Source organism: Quercus robur, chromosome 4 (assembly GCF_932294415.1).
Source record: "Quercus robur chromosome 4, dhQueRobu3.1, whole genome shotgun sequence".
Taxonomy (NCBI): Eukaryota; Viridiplantae; Streptophyta; class Magnoliopsida; order Fagales; family Fagaceae; genus Quercus; species Quercus robur.
Window position 1 is genome coordinate 63,719,209 of NC_065537.1, and position 20,646 is coordinate 63,739,854.

Sequence of the window (20,646 nt, forward strand, 5' to 3'; positions counted from 1 at the left end):
TCACAGATTGTGGTTGTGGTGATTTGGCACTTACCTTCTATAAAAGTAGTAGGAGGGAACCTTTATGGAGGGGCTTGTACCTGGACTGGAATGCCTTTGCCAAGCAACAATTATATTGAGTTGAATTCTGCTGGTTCATGGTCTATAGACTGTAGAGTTAGTATTGAATACTGTTATGGTATAGGAGGTGAAGGTCGAAAGTGGAATGGAATGATTGAAGTAGTTTGACTTAAGGCCAGCTTTACAATGTTAAATTTTAGAAAATTGTTCATAAATGGGCCAGCTGTAATCATTTTATGCATTTATGCTCAACTAAATCTGCATTGATTTTTCTTTTTTCTTTTCTTGTCGTTAATAATTTTATTGCTGGGTTCAGTTCCTAAAGCTGGCAAGAAAGTAGCATCCCGGATAAACAATAGGAGCCATCTTTGGCAGAATCGAATGAGTGATGGCTTCCTTATAATGTGAGTAACAATGATACATACAAGCATTATTATGATGGCTTCCCCAGTCATACTCTTTAGCTAAAACTATTCTGCATAGTGTTAATATATACATAGAACATTTTTAAACCGTGAATATTTCACCTTAATGACTACTGTTCTCTTTCTTTGCCCATACTGATGATGTGCTCAGAATCATTTTTTTTTTCTTTTTCTTGTAGATGCCACATATGACTTTAAGCAATTTGTGTCTTTCTTTGCCTATACGGATGGAATGATTGGGTTAGTATTTGAATATTGATTGCTGATTCTGAGCTTTCATTTTACCCTTTTTTTTTTTCCATTTTACGTTGTGCCAAACACTGGAAAATATTTTACACAACATTTTCATATACACTGCCAAACACTGTAAAATGAAAATATTTTACATGTAAAATATTTTGCCTTTGCAAATATTTTACATCGAAACAAAAAGAGTAATTAAACGAATCCGACGATAGAGGTAGAGCTCTTTCCTCTTACTAGTCTTTTACTCATGCTTATCAAGTGATTCTATTTATCATCTATAAGATATGAACGATTTGCCCATCTACAGGAAGTGACGAATCAGAGCATCTAGGGTACCATCAAATGTAATAACATAATGATTAGGTAACCTCAATATACATAGCACAACAGAATTTATTTTTACATAGCCATCGTTAAATTGTTCCATCTCCCACTACCATACATCATAACTATCTAGGTAGTCAGTGTCTTAAAATACAATAACATTTCCATCATGACTCCTACATAAACTCCTCCACTGCTGAGACTTTGAGCTGCAAAAGGAAAATACCTGCTCACTGAAAATGTTAAGGGTGAGCATACCACTTGCTCAGTAAGGGAGGTGTGACATTAACATAATCTAACCTGCTTAATAGAAAAAAGTATTGTTAACATGCAATTACGACTTCCTTATAAACAGTTTCAAGAGTATGCATAAACACATATAACATTCTCGAAAACATAAAGCATGTATCAATCTCATTCTGGAAACATCAACATAGATCACATGTTAGGCATAGTTTTGTATGTTGTATAATTCTGTATGTTGGTATGCGGTATGGTTGCATTAGTAGTATAAGTGACTAAGTGCTGTGATAGTGTATTAGTAGTATAAGTGCCTAAGTGCCTGATAGTGTATTAGTAGTATAAGTGCCTAAGTGCCTATATGAGACTTGTATATCAGAATTGTAGGGTATGGTGTCAATTGAGGCATGGCTATAGAGGTTAGTTAGTGACAGTGCAAGACAGTTAGGGTTTGAGAATGGTGGATCATTGACAGCTGTAAGGTGAGGTATAAGGGACCAATCTATTGTAGAGTAATCAATCAAGCAAGCGTATTCTCAGTTCAATCTTTTCCTTTTCTCTCTCTCTGTTTTCCTTTCCTCAATTCTTGGAGGCCTAGCTGACCTCGAATCCAGCTATGCAACAAAACCATTGAATTCAATCCTAACATCACATGCTTATAACATTAGGTAACATCTTTTGAAAACATTTCCTGTAAAACATGACTTGTGATCATTAGCTTGGAAAGCATCATCAATTCAACATATAACCGGGGTTCCATACACCATTCATGAGAATCATAACTTCCATAATGAAAATGCCTATGCAGATCATAACCGCACATAAATTGTGAAACTCATGAATCTAAAGCTAAAACTATCATAGTGTCAAACATATTAAAGATATATAGGATTGTAATCATTTAAATCATTTTCATAAACTTAACTAGCTGGCCATGAAGGCTAGCCATTATCTGGTTATGTGTCCCCCAGGTACAAACATCAGGGTACAGTTCATCTGACTGGGTCAGGTACTCCTCGGCCTATGCCAAGTACAATGTTTCACTGACTTGATCCACAATAGTATATCATTTCGTTTGAAATTCATTTTCTTTCTAAAAACATTCTTTTCTAAAAAAAAATTGTTTCCATAACAATAATTTCCTTGATCTTTAGTCTCAAATAGAGGTTATAAACATCTTGCATATCCACATGATTTACTCACTATCTCACTATAAAAGATATGTATAGTTTGACAAAAAAACACGCTTAATTTCAATGAAAAATAAGCATAATCATGTTTATCAAAAAGCTTTGTTTTAAAACACATGTTTACAAAAATATGGGCTGCTAGACCCTCATATCACAATCCCTTACCTCAACGTAAATGCTTTTGCTTGTAGTGGAGTCCCCTACTGGTCTTGTCCTGCCCCTAAATAAAAAACAGCCACTTTCATTATTAAGCACACTATTCAACTCATGGAGTGTTCTAATCCATAATTTCGTTACTTACACCCTCAAGTTCCTTTACCTATTAATTCTTCACCCTAACTAGCCCCTGTGAGTTCCTACAACCATCCCAAATGCAACCAAACACTCAAACATGCAATTACCAGTTTAAAACATCAAAACACACAAAACTGAGCACTAATCATAAAAAACTATAGTTGCAGGGCTTATAATTTTTCCTTTGTGTGCTAAACAGTAGAACTAAGGTGCATGAACCTTCATCCATACTCTATACATGCTAAAAAGAGCTCCCACAAATTTACAACTCAATCCGTTCACCCTAACTTGAGAAATAAATCCCCAAAGCTAGGTAGTACAATTCATTCTTACTGCTTTATCCAACAATGTGCAACTTACTTCCAAACTTCGATTGAGTCACCAAAACACATCAACATGTAATGCCAATTTACAAGGATATTACCCTATATGTCTAACACATGCCATAAAATTCTGAAGGCCAGATTCTAAAGCTACAATTTAATAAAAATCATACAGGCTAGTACCCTAAAATCTGCCCCAACAGATTTGAGGTCTAGATAGTAATTCCACTATAAATTTTATACTCATCCGATTGGCTTGGGACCAATATCAAGTTTGATAGAATTGCAATTTAGGGTATCATCAATGTCACTTGGTGCTAATAAAAGCACAAATTTTACTAAGCCTTTGTTGGCCTGATCTCGATCCCTTCAACAACGAGGCCAGTCTTCTCGTTAAGAGCTTCTATCTCCCTAAGTTTAATCTGCAGTTCGTCATCTTCTCCTCCCGCATTGAAAAATTGACCCAACTCAATCTCTAACCATCCATCTTCTCTTTGCTTGGGACGTGAAGTGTGCTGCTGCGGTGGCGGTATAATCTGGTCTTGCTGGTTTGGCTCCATGACAAACAGGCCCAATAGAACAGTTTGTTCATAAACTTCACCTCCAGCAGTTCCCACTGAAGCCTTGAAAGGAGGGCCATCAAATCCATGGGCTCCGCTCCTCAACTTGTACACAAGGTAAGCGGCATAGCGTGTTTTGGGAGACAGAATGGAAATACTCACCTTACCGCAGATGTCAAACCAATACACACGATTAAGTTCCGCTACCTCTGGGAACCTGTTTGATTTTTACATGTACACAGCTAAGAACTAGATGAAAAAAAAAAAAAAGAAGTCTAAATTTAAAAATAATAAATAAATAAAGGAGTACTAATATATAATAGGGACAAACCTGGATTCTTCAGGTAGAGAAATCCATCTCCAATACTCAGGAATGAAACCCCATTCAATGGACAGTTCCCTTGCAGCAAGAAGGTGACATTTCTTACCACTCGATTTGTCCAAGGAAAAGCTCTGTTAGAATTTATGAGTCAATTTGTATCAAGAAACATTTAGTTTGTCAGTAAATGAGGCTCTCATAAATGTTGCTTCTCGTATTCTAGTCTAAATCCAAGTTCAATGCAGAAATTTATTGTTTGTAACGAGGTAAATTAATATATATATATATATATATATTAATTTTATAATGTAGGACACATCAACTTTTAAGGGTCATTCAGAAATAATTAAACGATAGAAATGTATTAAATTTGTATAAAATTTTTAAATGTATTAAATTAAAATCAAAGGCCACAATTAATTCAGTAATCAACTAAAATTAAAATAAATGTATTACATATGGATATATTTAGTAAAAATGACTAAAATATCTTTAAAAAATTTCAAATAAAATTTTCTTGATAATATATCGTTAATAGTTAATAATAAAACATAAGCAAGCATAAATTTTTTATAGTAATTCTTCATTTAAATTTTTTTTTAAATAATTTTATTATAATCCTTTACTTTGATTTAATTTTTTTAAATTCACTTTAAAAATAAATCCTTAATGCTTAAATTACAAGTAGATTTTACAAATAAAATAAATTTATTAATATTTAATATATTGAGGGAGAGGTGATATAATAAATCAAAACACTATTAATCTCCATTAAAAAAAAAAACTAAAAATCATGCAAAATTAAAATAAATATAATAATGCTTTTTTATTTTATTTTATTTTTTTCATTATAAAACCCAACAACTCTGACCGGTCTGTTGGTTACTATACCAAACATGGTTCTTGATTAAGGGGTCTCAGGTTCACAATTCACGACCCCATTTCTCAATTATTAAAAAACCCTTGACCCCAAAAAAAAACCTTGACCCAATCGAACCATAATTATTTTTCAAAAAAGCCTTGACCAAATTGAACCAGCAGACAGTTTTGACAGGTTTTTTATTCCACCACTTGTTCAGGATGTTCTTTTTAGATTATTTAAATATCTGGTTCTCTCGCATATAAAAATAGCCTCGTCAATTCTCAGTTAACCCGATCAGACCAACTAGTTTGGTTTGGGTTTGAAAACCATAGTTGGGGGGATCTGTAGCCAATGAGGGGTGGGTCATAGTGGTGCGGAGAGATTTGTGGGTTTTTTGTTTTTTGTTTTTTTGGGTTTTGAAAGCTAGATTTTCTTATGGGTATAAAACATGACAAAGGAATTCTTCTTTTTCTTTTTATTTATTTATTTATTTCAGAGTTTCGGCTTGACTGGCAGCAATGATTTTGGTCAAGTGGGTCGAATCTTGCCCTTAGTTTAAGCCAAATTAATTCAACATGAAAAATAAATAACTAGAAAATAAAAAATAGAAAACCTAAAAGTCAACATTTAGAAAATTAAAAATATATAGCCTTCAAATGTTCAACAGGTGAAAGAAAAAAAAGACATACAAAAAAACTAAGTTTAAAGATAAAATTTTTTCATAATTGCTAGTTGGCGTAGGCTTACATGTGTGAGTGGAAGTCTCATGCAAAGAAAAATAAGGAAATGCTAAGATTTACTATACCTACACGTGTGAGTGGAAGTCTTGTGCAAAGAAAAATAAGGAAATGCTAAAATTTATCGCACAAAGCTAGCAAATTGATATGATAATAAATATGATTAATATGTTTCAATCAATCATAAATAATATTTGAATCTATATATATATATATATATATATATATCTAAAAGTTGAAGCATAGCGTTTAATATTGCTACACTCCTATTGAGCCACATCAGCACCAAATTATCAACTTATTTTCAATATTTTCTCTTTCATTTTTAATTATTTATCTCCTTATTAATTTCTCACCTTACAATTACACATTCTCTAACATTTACTTACTTTTCCTTCTCAAAAAAAAAAAAAAAAAAACATTTACTTATTTTTACCTTTTTATCACCTCACTCCTCTATACTTTAAGCTTATAGTTTCTCCATCGCTTCATCTTCCTTTTATTTTGACCCTTTTTCTCCCCCATTTTTTTTTTACTATAAAAATTTGTCATTTTCTCTTCCATTCAATCCATAATTTTCTCATACAAAAATGTGAATACTCTCTCTCTCTCTCTCTCTCTCTCTCTTTATATATATATATATATACATATATATTCTTTCTCTTGATGAATTTTTAATTCTTTATTACACCTCCAATTTAGATTAATGAATTTTTATGTTTAATCTACTTTAGGTTGATATGATTTGGTAATATTTTAATTTTTTATCTGTTTTATTTTATTTTTTTTGTTTGTTACATGTTATCCTATGAAATTACAAAATGATTCAATGTTATTCTAATACATAGCATGACTTGGATAATTTGGTATTTACAACTATACATTTTATTTTGAATATTCTTCTGCTCATCTTCTTTTATATAATTTTGTTATCTGTCTCACATTCTCTTCCAAAATAAAGGTGATTATTCTCTCTCTCTCTCTCTCCACAACAAACTATACAAAAGTTTGAATAATATAGATAACTTGAAAAAATAATAGTATTTCTATCTTTTATATATATATAAAAAAAAAAATAATATCAATCAAATTAATGCACCTAAGTTATCCAAAAAAAACTAAAAATAATAGAATGATATATTTGTAGAGATGGAGAGATGAAAAATAATTTTAAAAATAATATCTCTAGTACGTTTTAGAGAATAAATCATACATTATACCACGTTATAAAATAGTTGTATATTCCCACGTATCACGTGGGTTTGCCACTTGTTATTATAATTAGTGACATGTCTATTTGGGGACTCAAAATAGTAAAATTTGTAGTGCCTATAACACTACTCAAGATAAATAAATTGAGGATTTTTTTTTTATGGAATAAGTTGAGGAATTAATATAACATAATATATTGGACTCAAACTCATAATTTTATGCTTTGGATAAAGTGGTATCCTTATATATATTATATTTACTCCTAATTAAAGTCCCTAAAAAAAAATATAGGAAGAGATATGATAACAATTTTGAATTTAGTGACATAGACTGATAGAGGAACAGACCTGATACAATCTTGAAAGCTGTGAGTGTGACTTGAGCTCTCCACGGAGGTCATTAGGAATCCCAAAAAATTTTTGGCCTAAGTTTTGTAGAAATTCTCCCATATCTTGCTTATATAGAATACGTGCACCACACATATTAATCTCAATATCCGGGCTGTTGGTTCCAATGAAAGGGGTAATGCAACTCCGTTCGTCTAAACGTTTTCTAAACCTCGCATGCGATATATATAGCCAAACTCCAAATGAACCAACACATGTTGCCTTAGGAACCTTGAAAGCTATAGGATCTCCATTTTTTTCCAAACGACAATAAAACTCATGAAAATATTTTGTATCCTCTCCAGGACAAACGTCGTTCGAATGTGCTGGGACTACAAAAATGACACACAGAGCAATTCCTTTCCAATTTTTATTACTGAACATATTTGAAGGGAGTGGGATTGGTCGAAATGACCCAAACCGCTGATGCTTGAACCACTCTGGAATTTCAATTTGAGGTAAAACATGGCAAAAGCCCTCCATTTGATGAATTTGATCCTGTAAAATATTAAAAACAACTGTAAAAGATGCTCATGCGTGTGTGTGACAAGTGAGAGAGAAAGAGATACCTTCACATATCTTTGCCATAATAGGTGTATGTCTAGCAAAGAAACCTCAGCAATTGTGCCATCTTCATCCTCGGCCAAGCCAAGGCAAGTAATAATAGTGAATCCTGCTACACCCAAAGTCCATACAACAACTTGATTTGAATAATTTTCTAGCGCAGTACATCCTTGTACTGAAACTAACCTTGTACTTAATGGAACATATGGCAATGATTTAAGCTTGCTACAATGATCCAAGAAAAGAATTTTGAGCTTTGAAAGTTGAGAAATGTAATCGGGCAAGCATATAAAATTATTTTTGCTCAAATTCAAATACTCTATTGACAACAAGCAGCTAGGGTCATCAGGGAGTGCCAACAGATTGCAGTCACTTAGACTTAGAGTTACCAAAGTGCTTAATTTTGAGAACAAATTAGACAACAATAGGTTGATGGGCTCTGGTTCAGGATGCCGGGCATTGTGGAAACAATATGTTGACAAAGCAGTTGTAGCAAATATAGGAATTCTGAGATAGGTGTATCGCCATGCTAGGAAAGATAGAAAAAGAAATGAAATTAGTCGCAGAAAAGTGAGGGTGGCACCAATTGAGGATCCAATAGGAGAGAGCCCAAGCAAATGCCCTGCTTTTGGTGGTTGACACTTGCATCCTGATAGAGTGAGAATTTCAAGAGATGTCAAACTATGAATGTCATTCGGAAAACTCTTAAGGTTTTTGCAGTCTTGAAGATTCAATAAGGTCAGGCCAGTTAAACGCCTGATTGTTGGTGGTAGTTCTTCAATGGCAGTCCCATCCAAATAAAGCTCCAACAAGCTTCTCATGTTTCTCCCAATACGGGGAAATTTCTCAAATCTTGAACAGCCAGATAGAATTAAAGTTTTAAGAGATTCCAAATTGAGCTCATATGGAAGGTTCTTAAGACATTTACAATCTTTTAGATTTAATAGAACTAGACGCAGACCCGCGCAATGCACGGGAAAAAAAATTATTTACTATAGTAAAAAATACTATTTCTCTTTTAAGAACTCAAATGATAAAGCTAAAAACTGTTCATTCCTAACTAATAGTTACAAAGAAAATCTTTCACAATAAGCATACATTAGACACTCTACCTCTCTCAAATAACAATAGCATTTTGTTTATTACGAGAGCACCAAAATTTTGGAAAAGAAACTAATCAGACTACACAATATTATGGCAAATTCAAAGGTTGACATTCATTACCAGAAAATCGTGTTTTACTTTTAACTGTAAAAAAAAAAATTAAAAAAAAAAAAAAAACTTGTTCTTGTAAAGAGAAAAGAAATTTAATATCTTCAATTTTCTGCCCTCTATTTTAATGTTCACTTCAACTTTTGAAATGATCACTCCAATAGAAACAATCTTAGTATCTTACTAATTTCCATCTCTTGTCTAGTCAGTTACATGTTTTGGTTCTTGTTTTGAATTTGAAAGCTATTTTAGACATTTACATCTAACATTGTCATCTAATAATTATAGTTCTATCCCTTTGAAGTATGTAAAAAGAATGTGAGCTTGTCATTTGTTTCTAATACAATGCTTTTCTGGGTACATTCAATAATATCTACTAATCAAAAGATTCTAATAGCTTACAACCCAAAAGTACTTAACCACACCTCCATTATATGGTTAGGCTAAAAATAATTATGATTTGGATAATGTCTCCATGATCAATCTAGGATGAAAAGACAACACCATCACATTAAGGATGTGGGATTTACGATGTCTCACTTTCAATTTGGTTTTTGTAACAAAGAAATCCAACTTAAATTATAACTTTTTTTTTTGGTAGAACAAATTGTATATAATAGATATAAACTATATGATTGTTACCTCTACGTTACCAATCATAGAAATACAAAGAGTAGTACAACCCCAACAACCATTATGATTTTAATCAACAATATTGTACACTAACGCATCAAGCATAAACTGTCAATATGATTGGTTAGTATTAGGAAAAGAAGAAAACCTATAAACTAAACATTTCCTAGCTTTGTTTGATGTATGATACATTAAATCAAGGTGGCAAACTTAACAGGTGAACTTGAACTTTTATAAAGGATCTTATATGTAATATAATTGACTTGGGAAGAAAGAATAGTCCCCAAAAAATTACTTGTTTACTCAAAAGTAACAGAGTACTCCAAGCTACAAAGATAGCAATACCACCCAAACACCAAAGGCAAGTGCTAAACATAAATAAATTTAAGACAAACTTATTTTTCATGAGGATGAGATGCAAAATGCACTAAGAATTGGAAACATAAATCTAAAAAAAAAGTATCAAAGATGACAAAAGATATACCAACCCAATGTGACACATTTCTTTGAAGATTGGAACTTCTCTGGGTGGGGTTGATTAGGGAATTGAAAAGGTAATTTCAAAATATATAGTAGATTGATACCTCAATGCATAAGACACTTTCTAGAATTTGTGTTGTCCTTAAAATATGCATGTTGACATAGAATGAAGAAGACCAAACTCAAATAAATCACATATAAGACAAAGAGAATCATTATTGAAAATTTAAAATATCAATCATTTGGGAATTTTTTGAATCCTGTTAATCATCATTTCTTCACCTGCCAAATCATTTTGGGAGCCTCAGGCCTCATTGGGGTCTAATACACCAAGAGAGGAAACTACAATGATGCAAGCTTGCTTTGAATAAAAAATGCATATGAAGTTAGTAGTTCAATTTTGAAAGGGATTAAAAAAGGCAAACTTTCAAATGTGCATTGCGTCATTTTCCCTCCCAACACCATATATTCTCATCATTCATGGTCCTAAACCTAGATTTGAAATACCTTTCAAGAAATCTCAAAAACCATTTAGTCCACAAAAAGGGAGGCCAAGGCTACTCATGAATTTGGATTGCTAACCCTAAAGTGAACCGCCAATGTTGCAGATGATTAACAAAAAATGCAACTTTGATATGTAGATCATTACTAAAATATTGATACCCTCTAAGGTATATTTATCTTAAAGAAAATACAAAATCATCTTTAAAATTTAATGAGGTAAACCCCACATTGAATTTACAATTTATTTTTTGCATTGGAGCATAAAACTGCTAGATATAATTCAATGAAAATCAAGATACCTTTTATTAAGCATTGCGGCCACAAAACATAGATAAAAATTATGTGATATTATGCACCAGTCATGTTTTTCAATAGAAAATATCTAATTTCTGAACATATTACAATCTTATCTAATGTTATCTCAAAATCTAAATATCAATCCAATGGTACTGCAACATGGTGAAAAAAAAAAAAAAAAAAAAAAAAAAAAAACAACCAACACCCAGAGTCATACAGTCCCAACAAAGAAATTTCAAATTCTACAGTTGATTCAAACTCTTAATTTTTTTTGCATCTAGTAATGGTGAATTACTTGTTCATCAAACTGTATTGTATTGTCAGTTGCACCTACGCCTATTTGTCACCAAGCCACCTCATGGGGTTCATCTAAATATCCAGTCTACCATTGGTTTTGAAATATCAACGAAGATTAATTGATAAGTCTAGTTGCATAATCCAATTTGGGTGGTGGGACAGCAGGGAATATATACTTTGGCAAGATGCTTAAGAATTAGGAAAAAATCTACCAGCCCATCTTAAAATAAAACTGCCGCATATAATCAAACTAAATCTGTTGAGTTTTAAATATATACTCATTCAGCTATTTTATCAAACAATTGGCATGCATCTAACAAAAGCAAAATTTAAAAGATAGAGGAAGATGTAAAGAGAGAGAAGTAGGTAGTTTTCTAGAAAATGACTCAAGGGCAGGAGAGAAAAGAAAAGAAATTAATGAATAAGAAGTAGAGAAGAAAATAAAAGATACCTTGAGCTTTGGGAAGGTAGGAAGTAGTGAAGCCCGGTTGCGTGGAGCAGATTGCCATTGATGGTGGAATGAAGGTAATGGGGAGCTATATACATCCTAGAAACAAACGTTACACCGGTTCACTATCTGTGTTGTAACTTATAACGGCAAGGTGGGAAATGGAACGCTTAGGCTCAAAAAGAGAGAGGGAGAGATGGTAGTCTGATGTGGCACAAGAGGCCAGCCAACTAAATGGTTGAGGCACAAATGAATATTACCAAGTGCATCAACGGTTTTGTCCAATTTATCAATATTTAATTATATTTTGAAAAAGAGAGAAAATATAAAGAAAAGAAAGAGAGGAAAACATATAACATGTGATTGCTTCAGCTTTTATATATATATATATATATATATATATAGATGGTGGAATTAAATTAACTAGTCGCTAACCCGTGCGATGCATGGGAAAACTATTGATAACTTCCCCAATATGAAAAAAAAAAAAAAAAAAAAAATCAAGATCATGGTATAAATTATATACCAAACCAATAAAAGCTATCACTTACAAAGTAATAAAATCTATCACATACAATGAGATATCGTGATAACCAAAAGCTTGAGATAATATTTAGAAAATATATAACTAATATAAGTACACTCCAATACAATTAATTACACAAATATAGTTAATTCTATACTCATTCAATCAAATATCTTTCATAAATTACATTAACCATTCTTGATATTCAAGATGTATCTAAATTCTAACATTGTCAGTAAACAAAGATGCTAGACCTCAATGGGATTGAAAAGGAAACATAATGCCAATTTACACAATTGCTGAAATAAATTGCATGGAAGAGTCGAACAAAAGTTGTAAATTTTCACTTATAAAAGTTACAACTTAAGAGGAAAAATAAAATATTAAGACCAAAAGTGAAACTCTAACACCAATAATGTTGTATAGTCTCAACCTTCAGATGAATAAAATGACATTGTTAGGAAGCAAAGACAAAGAAATGTACCAAATTTTGAGTAAAGATTGCTTTGGTCATTTGGCTTAAATAGTAGAAGTATTTTTAAAAAAATTGCTTTCGACACTTGTAAGCCAATAAACAAAACAAACCCTCATCACACAAATTTGGAAAGAATAGATGTTGAAATATATGAATGTAAAAAAGAAGAAAAGGCACCAATTGAATGGCAAAAAAGAGCATTAATCGAGTAAAAATATAAATTGATCATATATATGAAAAAAAAAGGGTGAGACATTAAATTCAAGCTGAAGATGAGCTATTAATAACATATTTCATAATTTAAATTCAAATTCAAATCTATAAAGATGTATTTCATGACTCTAGCCGACCTTTTCTTTACATACCAACAATAAAAAAAAATAAAACAAAGTTATAAATCAAAGTTTACAATTGTTTTATGTGTTAGTTTTTTTATTATAAATTATTATTGTTTCTTGATTACACCTAGCATCATTGTATATGAATGCTAAAATAAAAATATATTCATAACAGATTAATGGTTAAATATGTCTAGTATTCCATAGCAAAAGTGATTCTCATCAGGATTTGAAATCATGAAAAACAAATAAACTAACCAAAAAAATATTCAAAAGATTTTATTTCCTTTTCAAATTAGTGGTGAAGGGAAAAATAAAACTACAGCTCCCCAATCTTTAATCTCTCTCTCTATATATCTTCATTGAGGCATTCCCTTAAAAAAAATCATCAACATTGCTAATCAATGCAATAAACGCCAAAATGCAAGAGAGTAGGGAAAATCGATTAAAAAAAGTATTAAAAAAAACAAAAGGGTCAAAAAATTTATCACCTTCAGCCTTGCAGTAAGGTAGAAGCTTGGCTCACTCCATAATGGTTTGCAACCACCTACAAATCAAAAAATCTCAAATTAAATTGCTGAAATTTTTTTTAGCTTTTCCGGTTTAGAGTTTTGTTTTTCTCTTTCTAAACGTAGGATTATAACTTATAAGTCGAATAAAAGAAGGCTGTGAGTAAACAAACTTCCCAAAGAAGCCCCATGCCTTAACAAACCACAATTTAGACGCAAACACAAACCATTTGCAACTTAAAGCCAAGTCTCAGATGGTACTGACTATAGAAGTAAAGTATAAAGATAGTCATGGCCAGCCACATATATCCTTTTCCGTCATTCTATTATATCCAAAGTCATAACCTATGTTACTTCCTTAACTGACATGTTCTTCTTTACTACTTCTATTAATATTATTTTTCGTCTTCCTCTACCTTTTATCCTTCCCTTAATTGAATTAACTCAAATCTTTCATACCAATGCATTAATCACTCTCCTCTAAACATGCACAAACCATCTCAGGCAACTCTTCCTCTTCTTTTCATCGAATTTCCACATTTTATGAATATACTTTGCTTCTGAATATCCCAAACTTTCATTCACATACCCACACACACACATTGGCTCATTGTGCAAATTCTTAAATATTCATACATATCTCACTTCCAAAAATACATGATAAGTATCTAACCAAGTAGAGAGAAAAAAAAATACAAAATGAGAAAAACCTTTTTGCGCAGCTCAATACGCTTTCGCCTTTGAGCCTCCTCTTGCTGCTTATTAGCTTCCTTTCTCCTTTTCTTCTTCCTCTTGTGAAACCCAGTCATGTAGTCCCTTTCTCATACCAAATCAAAATAACAATTTAATCATAATAATTTTAGGGTTTGGTTCCACGGATTATTACTGTGAGAGAGAGAAAGAGAGAGTGTGTGTAACTTTATATAGTTACCTGAGATCTTTCTCGTTGAATTTGACGGAGAGAGCTTTGTTTTTAGGTTTCTTGCGTATGGTCTTGTAGACAGGTTTCACTGCGTATGGTCTTGTAGTAGGGTTTTATATAGAGTAGTTTTGTTTAAAAAAATAAAACTTTTTTTTTTTGATACAAGATAGAATTCTACTTTAACCTAATCTAAGTGTATATGTGTGTGAAGCTCCCTCTTGGAGACTTGAACTCTGGCCCTTGCCCCCCACACCCCACAAGCACTTATACTTGTGGAGTGACCATAAGATATAAAACCTAAAATAAAAAGAAAATTAAAATAGTGGGAGCTTCAAAGGTTTCGGTTATATATATATATATATATATATATATATATATAGATAAGAAGTGGGATTTATAATGGAGATAGTGGTGGGAATTAAATTAATAAGAAGTGGGTTTTATGGTGGAGATAAGGATGAGATTTATTTTATATTTGTTAGTATTTTAAAATTGAAAAAAAACTAATTTTAAATTGTTGAACAATTACAAAAAATATGGTGGAAATGACATGGCTGCTGACGTGGCTTAACGTGAGCGTAGCAAAATTAAATGCTACGTTTCAGCTTTTAGTAATATATAGATGTGTTGTAACTTATAACGGCAAGGTGGGAAACGGAACGCTTAGACTCAAAAAGAGAGAGGGAGAGATGGTAGTCTGATGTGGCACAAGAAGCCAGCCAACTGAATGGTTGAGGCACAAATGAATATTACCAAGTGCATCAACAGTTTTGTCCAATTTATCAATATTTAATTATATTTTGAAAAAGAGAGAAAATATAAAGAAAAGAAAGAGAGGAAAATATATAACATGTGATTGCTTCAGCTTTTATATATATATATATATATATATATAGATGGTGGAATTAAATTAATAAGAAGTGGGATTTATGGTGGAGATAGTGGTGGGAATTAAATTAATAAGAAGTGGGTTTTATGGTGGAGATAAGGACGAGATTTATTTTATATTTGTTAGTATTTTAAAATTGAAAAAAACTGATTTTAAATTGTTAAACAATTACAAAAAATATGGTGGAAATGACATGGTGTTGACGTGGCTCAACGTGAGCGTAGCAACATTAAATGCTACGTTTCAGCTTTTAGTAATATATAGATAAGTCTTTTAAGACCTCCAACAGAAGGGTGCAACTCATGCAATCCTATACAACCTTGGAAATTCAGCCTCTCAATATTTGAGAATCCAGTGAAGTCAGGAGTTCGGGTTAAGTTTTGGGAGTCACTCAAGTCAATGAGCTTTAGCTTTCCCAGCTTCTGTGATGAAAAAATAAGTAGGGATAAAAAATTAAGCATTTAAGAAATTAAACTTTATAAAAATAAAAAATAAAGAAAAGAAAAAAAGCAAAAGTGAAAATCTTACACTAAATTCACTTGGAAGTTGCTGAAGACAACTGCGATGCATAATGAGCACAACAAGTTCGCCAGGCTGAAAACTATTTGGCAATGATTCCAAAGGATAATCATGCCATTCCAACAAACGTAACTCATTAGAAAGATAACTGAGGCAAGAAAGGCGCACCTTACAAATTTTGAGCAATCTTAGTTTATTCATCTTTGAGAATGATTCAGCATTCAATTCTACTTCTTCATCTGGAGGCAATCTTAGTAACATGCCTTCTATATGTTTTGTTCCCTGGTAAACAAGAATAGTAAGATTAGTATACCACTAGATAAAGCAAAAACTTACATGAATATATTGTAGAATTATATACTTCTCTAAATTTATGTCTAAATAATAATCCACTTACAGTATTTTTCTTTAATACATCAAGGATGTCATCACAATGCCACAATCTACTACGTTCGCTAGCTTCTTCTGATTCCTCACTAACAATTTCCCAACCCATTTGTTGTAATAAATTATGCATCCACAATTTTTCCCCCCCTACAAGAGAAATTAGAGATTTGTTGATGAGATTTTTTAGATTAATGTTCGGGAAGTAAACTGATTCTAGTATATCAGCAACGCGATTCTTCTCCTCCCCTTTGAAGAAACATGCAATATCTAAGAATAGTTTTTTCTCCCCTGCCTCCAATCCATCAAAAGCAATTCTAAGTTTCTTAGTAGTTTTTTCATGGGGTATTGCTCTTAGCTGATTCTCAGCACTTTCCCATTCCTTTTCTGTTCTAGTACACAAATAGGAACCCAAAACTTTAAGAACCAAAGGAATTCTCTGAGCATACTCAACAAAATTGTTGCAATATTCCAGGAAATTATTCTCACAATGAGGTTTGTGGAATGCATTCAGACAAAAAAGTTGTAGAGCTTCAACTTCATTTAGTCCTCTAGCCCTATATACAATTTTAATTTCATAACTTGCCAACAAATCTTTGTCTTCGGTAGTTACAATGATTCTACTTCCTTTGCCAAACAAATCACACTTCCCTACTAATTTTTCTAATTGACTTCTTTCGCTCACATCATCAACAACAATAAGCACCTTTTTGTTATGCAGTATATCGCTGATAACTTGCATTCCCTTATGCTCATCCTTTACCCTTAATCCCCTTTTTCCTATATCACAAAGGAGTTGTTCTTGTAAAGTCTTTAAACCATGAGCTTTAGATTCCTCTCTAACATTTTCGAGAAAACTGCAAGCTTCAAATTGGTTAAGAATCTTATCAAAAACAGCTCGTGCAAGAGTTGTCTTGCCCATACCACTCTTCTCGCATATTCCAATAAAGTGAACATCAGTTGACTCCAGATCTAAATATGAAATCATTTCCTCAACACGAGAGCTTATTCCAACAAGATCATCTTCAATGTCATTTGAACATTTCTCTTCCAATTTCAGATATATCCATTGAACAATGCTTTGGATAAATTCTGCCTCAGGCTCCCTATAAAAAAAAAAATTACAAAAATCTTTCTGTCAAAAAAAACTAATTGGACATGTAGCGTGTAGGCGTTGATGTTTTGCTTGTTCATCTCATAAAAGAGAGAGCTCTAAAATTGAACTAAACTACACAGTCGAGCTCAATTTGCTTGTTGAAATCCTAGGGCATGCAAGTAGATTATTAGTTCTCAGAAAAGAAAACATGGCTTTTCATGTAAACTTGAAGCAGCAAGTACTGTACTATTCAACATAGATGTTCCTTTTATTTTTTAAACCAAAACAGAAAAAAAAAAATGCAATTTAATTGAAATTCTGATTTGGCTATTTGAAACCAAAATTTCAACAACTAGAAATTCTCAAATGCCATGTCATTTAGTACACAATCTGTTGACTATTTCTTTTCAAAACAAAAACAGAATAAAACAAAAAGAAGAAGAATACAATCCATACTATTGAGTATTGACCGAAGCGAAAATCATCTTCATTTCAAGATCCTAAGTAGAAGCCCATAAAATTTGTTGAAACCAGGCTTGAATGGCTGCCCAAAGTACACATGAGGTAGCAATTAGCACCACATGTTGGGCCACAATTTATTCTTAAGTGAATGAAGGAATTTAAAAAGGTTTTTTTAGGATACTTGAATTTGAATTTAAATTTGGATTTTAAATCAATGGATTTAGAATGTCTTGATTCCATATGTATATTCTATACATAAGAGGATTTTAAATTCTATATTCTTAAATCTATTGTTTCAATGCTTTAATAACCTATAAATTGGATTTGAAATCCTCTCTTTCAAAATGACCAAATACCTTCATAATCCCCTAAATCTCACCTAAAACCTTAAAATTAGTGAAGTACTCTCAAAACCTCGAGAATGACGAAAGTTTCCCAAAAATATCCCAAATCTATAAAAATAACCAAATAACCTTGAAACCCTACAAAATACCTTTGAAAAATTTTGAAATGACAAAAATGCTAAAAATTCTCAAATGACCAAAATACCTCCAAAACTTCCAAAATAACCAAAACACCTGTTAACCTATAAAATGACCAAAAATAACATCAGAACCTCCAAAATGATTAAAATGTCCAAAAATAAATAAATCCTTACAAAATCCAAATTTATCGAAAATTGAACCTAAAATGGCCAAATTGACCTTGAAATTAAACCTCCAAAATGATCAAAATATCCAATGTGATTGAAATACAAATAAAACTACCAAGATGATAACCCCCCCCCCCCCCCCACCAAAAACACCTACCCTCAAGAAAAAAAAATCAAATGAGCAAAGTTCCAAATCTTCAAAATGTTGTTTGATGTTTTTTGATGAGTAGTTTTGGTCATTGGACATGTCCGATAGTTATTGGTTTACACTACACTATTCATATAGTGTGTGTGTGTTTCTTTGTTCCTACACACACCATATTGCATATCTTTTTACTGATCCACTAAAACTACTCTCTCTCTCTCTCTCTCTCTCTCTCTCTCTCTATATATATATATATATATATATTTCTCCCTAGTTTGCCAGCTAAACATATACATCTTTTTAAAATATATAATTCAATAGTTTCAACGAATAAGGAGATTTGAACCAGGGACATTTTCATTACAAAAATTAAGAGGTACTAGTTGAACTATAAGACTCATAGGTACACGCATATTTTTAGTGACAACTTTAAAATTCTATTTTATTTTTTCCAATAATTCAATAGTTACAACAAAGTTAGTGGGGAAATTTTTAAATGTAGTTCTACTGTTTAGGTACAAGACTTTTGATGACAACCTAAACTAAATCTTGAAACTTAAATTAGTGACAACCTTTTTCTTAATTTTGCAATAGTATGAATGTAGTGCTGTTTATAAAACTACATATAAGTCATGCTTTTGTGGTATTAAAGATATTAACCTTTTAACATCTACATTTAAAGTAATTAAGTAATGCAGTCAAAACAAGCCCAAAAAAAAAAAAAAAAAAAAAAATCTCATCAGAAGCAAATCAATAAAGCGTTACCCATCCTTTAAACGCTTTCCGGAGAGATTGGCCACATTTGTTAAAGCAGCTCTCCACTTCTGCACCTTTTTTGGGTTCTCCTCGAAACGCTTTTCATGTTTTGCAAAGGCCTCCGCAAAAGTGTTCTTCTGATGCCGCACGTCAGTAGGTTCCACATGGTAGAAAATGGGCAACACTGTCAATATCCCTCTATCCCTGCATTCATCAATCTTTGTAAGTTCTTCCAAGCACCATGTGGAAGATGCATAATTTTCAGAGAAAATGATGACCGCAATCCTCGATTTCTTGATTGCTTCCAAGAGTTCCAGCGAAATGGGCTTTCCCATCTCAAGTTCTTTATCATCCCTGAAGGTAATAATCTTTTTACCATCCAAAGCATGATATAGATGGTCGGTAAACTTATAACGGGTGTCTTCTCCTCTAAAACTGAGGAAAACGTCATATTCCGGTTGGGGTTTAGAAAAAGCAGAGGTAAAAGAGGATGGGACAGTTTGAATGCTGGTGGAAGCCATTGGTAAGTACTTACCACATAGCTTGTTTGAGTTTAGATTCTATATATGACAGACAACGTCATGTCTTCATAAGGATTTGCAAGTAGCAAGTAAACTACATCTTTTAGAACAAGAAGAGAAATCAAAGAGACAATTGGGCTCTGATCTACTTCTTGTAAGAGAGACCGAGAGTCTGAGAGAGTGAGAGGTGAGACTCTTAACAACAACAAAAAGAGACAGAGGTAAAAGAGTGGGGAAAAGAGACAGAGTGAGAAGAGAGCCAAGCTGTTTGTCTTTCTTATCTGTGGGGAAGAGATAGTGAGATATTTTATATTTTTTAAACAAAAAATTCCACTTGTTTTCAGGTTACTTTGACATTTTTTTTTTTTGCTGAGAAACGTGTTTTAGTTGAATACCTGCCACAATTTCAAACTTTAATATATATGGTTTTTATTTTATGAAATAAACTTTTTCTTTTTTTGAGCGGAAATAAACTTTTCTTTTTTGAAGGCCTTTGAATGTATATAAATGTAATACGTGTAAGTGTAATGTAATTTACTGTTTCAATGTGTGCAACGGATGAATGGCATAAACTTTAAATACATTAGTTTTGGCTAATTATTAGTACATTACAAATTTAATAGAATATTTTAGATAATTAGTGGATGTTTATTAATCTTTGTAGTAAATTATGAGAAATATCTTCTAATCTTTAATCAAAAAATATTTTTAACATTTTTAAATACTATTTTTGTTAAAATTTATGTAATTATTTTATTTAATTTTATATTAATTAATTATGACATCATCACGATCTGACCTCAATCGAATATCAAAAATCTTGAATTTCTTCTTTTACA

The 20,646-nt window shown here is 32.0% G+C and overlaps 1 protein-coding gene across 1 annotated transcript; it reads right to left on the reverse strand.

Moving 5' to 3' along the window:
• Positions 1 to 1,064: 1,064 nt before the first annotated feature.
• LOC126722383 (TMV resistance protein N-like) lies at positions 1,065 to 20,066 on the reverse strand. The gene is made up of 10 exons (XM_050425545.1): positions 19,296 to 20,066; positions 16,189 to 17,281; positions 15,801 to 16,073; positions 15,521 to 15,694; positions 7,748 to 8,656; positions 7,140 to 7,676; positions 3,994 to 4,115; positions 3,446 to 3,879; positions 2,651 to 2,705; positions 1,065 to 1,355 (listed from the first exon to the last, which is right to left on the reverse strand). The coding sequence occupies exons 1-9, from the start codon at positions 19,805 to 19,807 to the stop codon at positions 2,686 to 2,688; spliced, it is 4,074 nt and encodes a 1,357-aa protein (XP_050281502.1). The 5' UTR covers positions 19,808 to 20,066; the 3' UTR covers positions 1,065 to 1,355; positions 2,651 to 2,685.
• Between the last annotated feature and the right edge of the window lie 580 nt (positions 20,067 to 20,646).

Coding starts and splice junctions, on each gene's coding strand:
- LOC126722383 (XM_050425545.1), bottom strand. CDS start 19,807: ATGGCTTCCACCAGCATTCAAACTGTCCCATCCTCTTTTACCTCTGCT. Junction 3,880..3,993: donor TCTCTACCTGAAGAATCCAG/GTTTGTCCCTAT, acceptor AAAATCAAACAG/GTTCCCAGAGGTAGCGGAAC. Junction 2,706..3,445: donor CGAGATCAGGCCAACAAAGG/CTTAGTAAAATT, acceptor TTTTTTATTTAG/GGGCAGGACAAGACCAGTAG.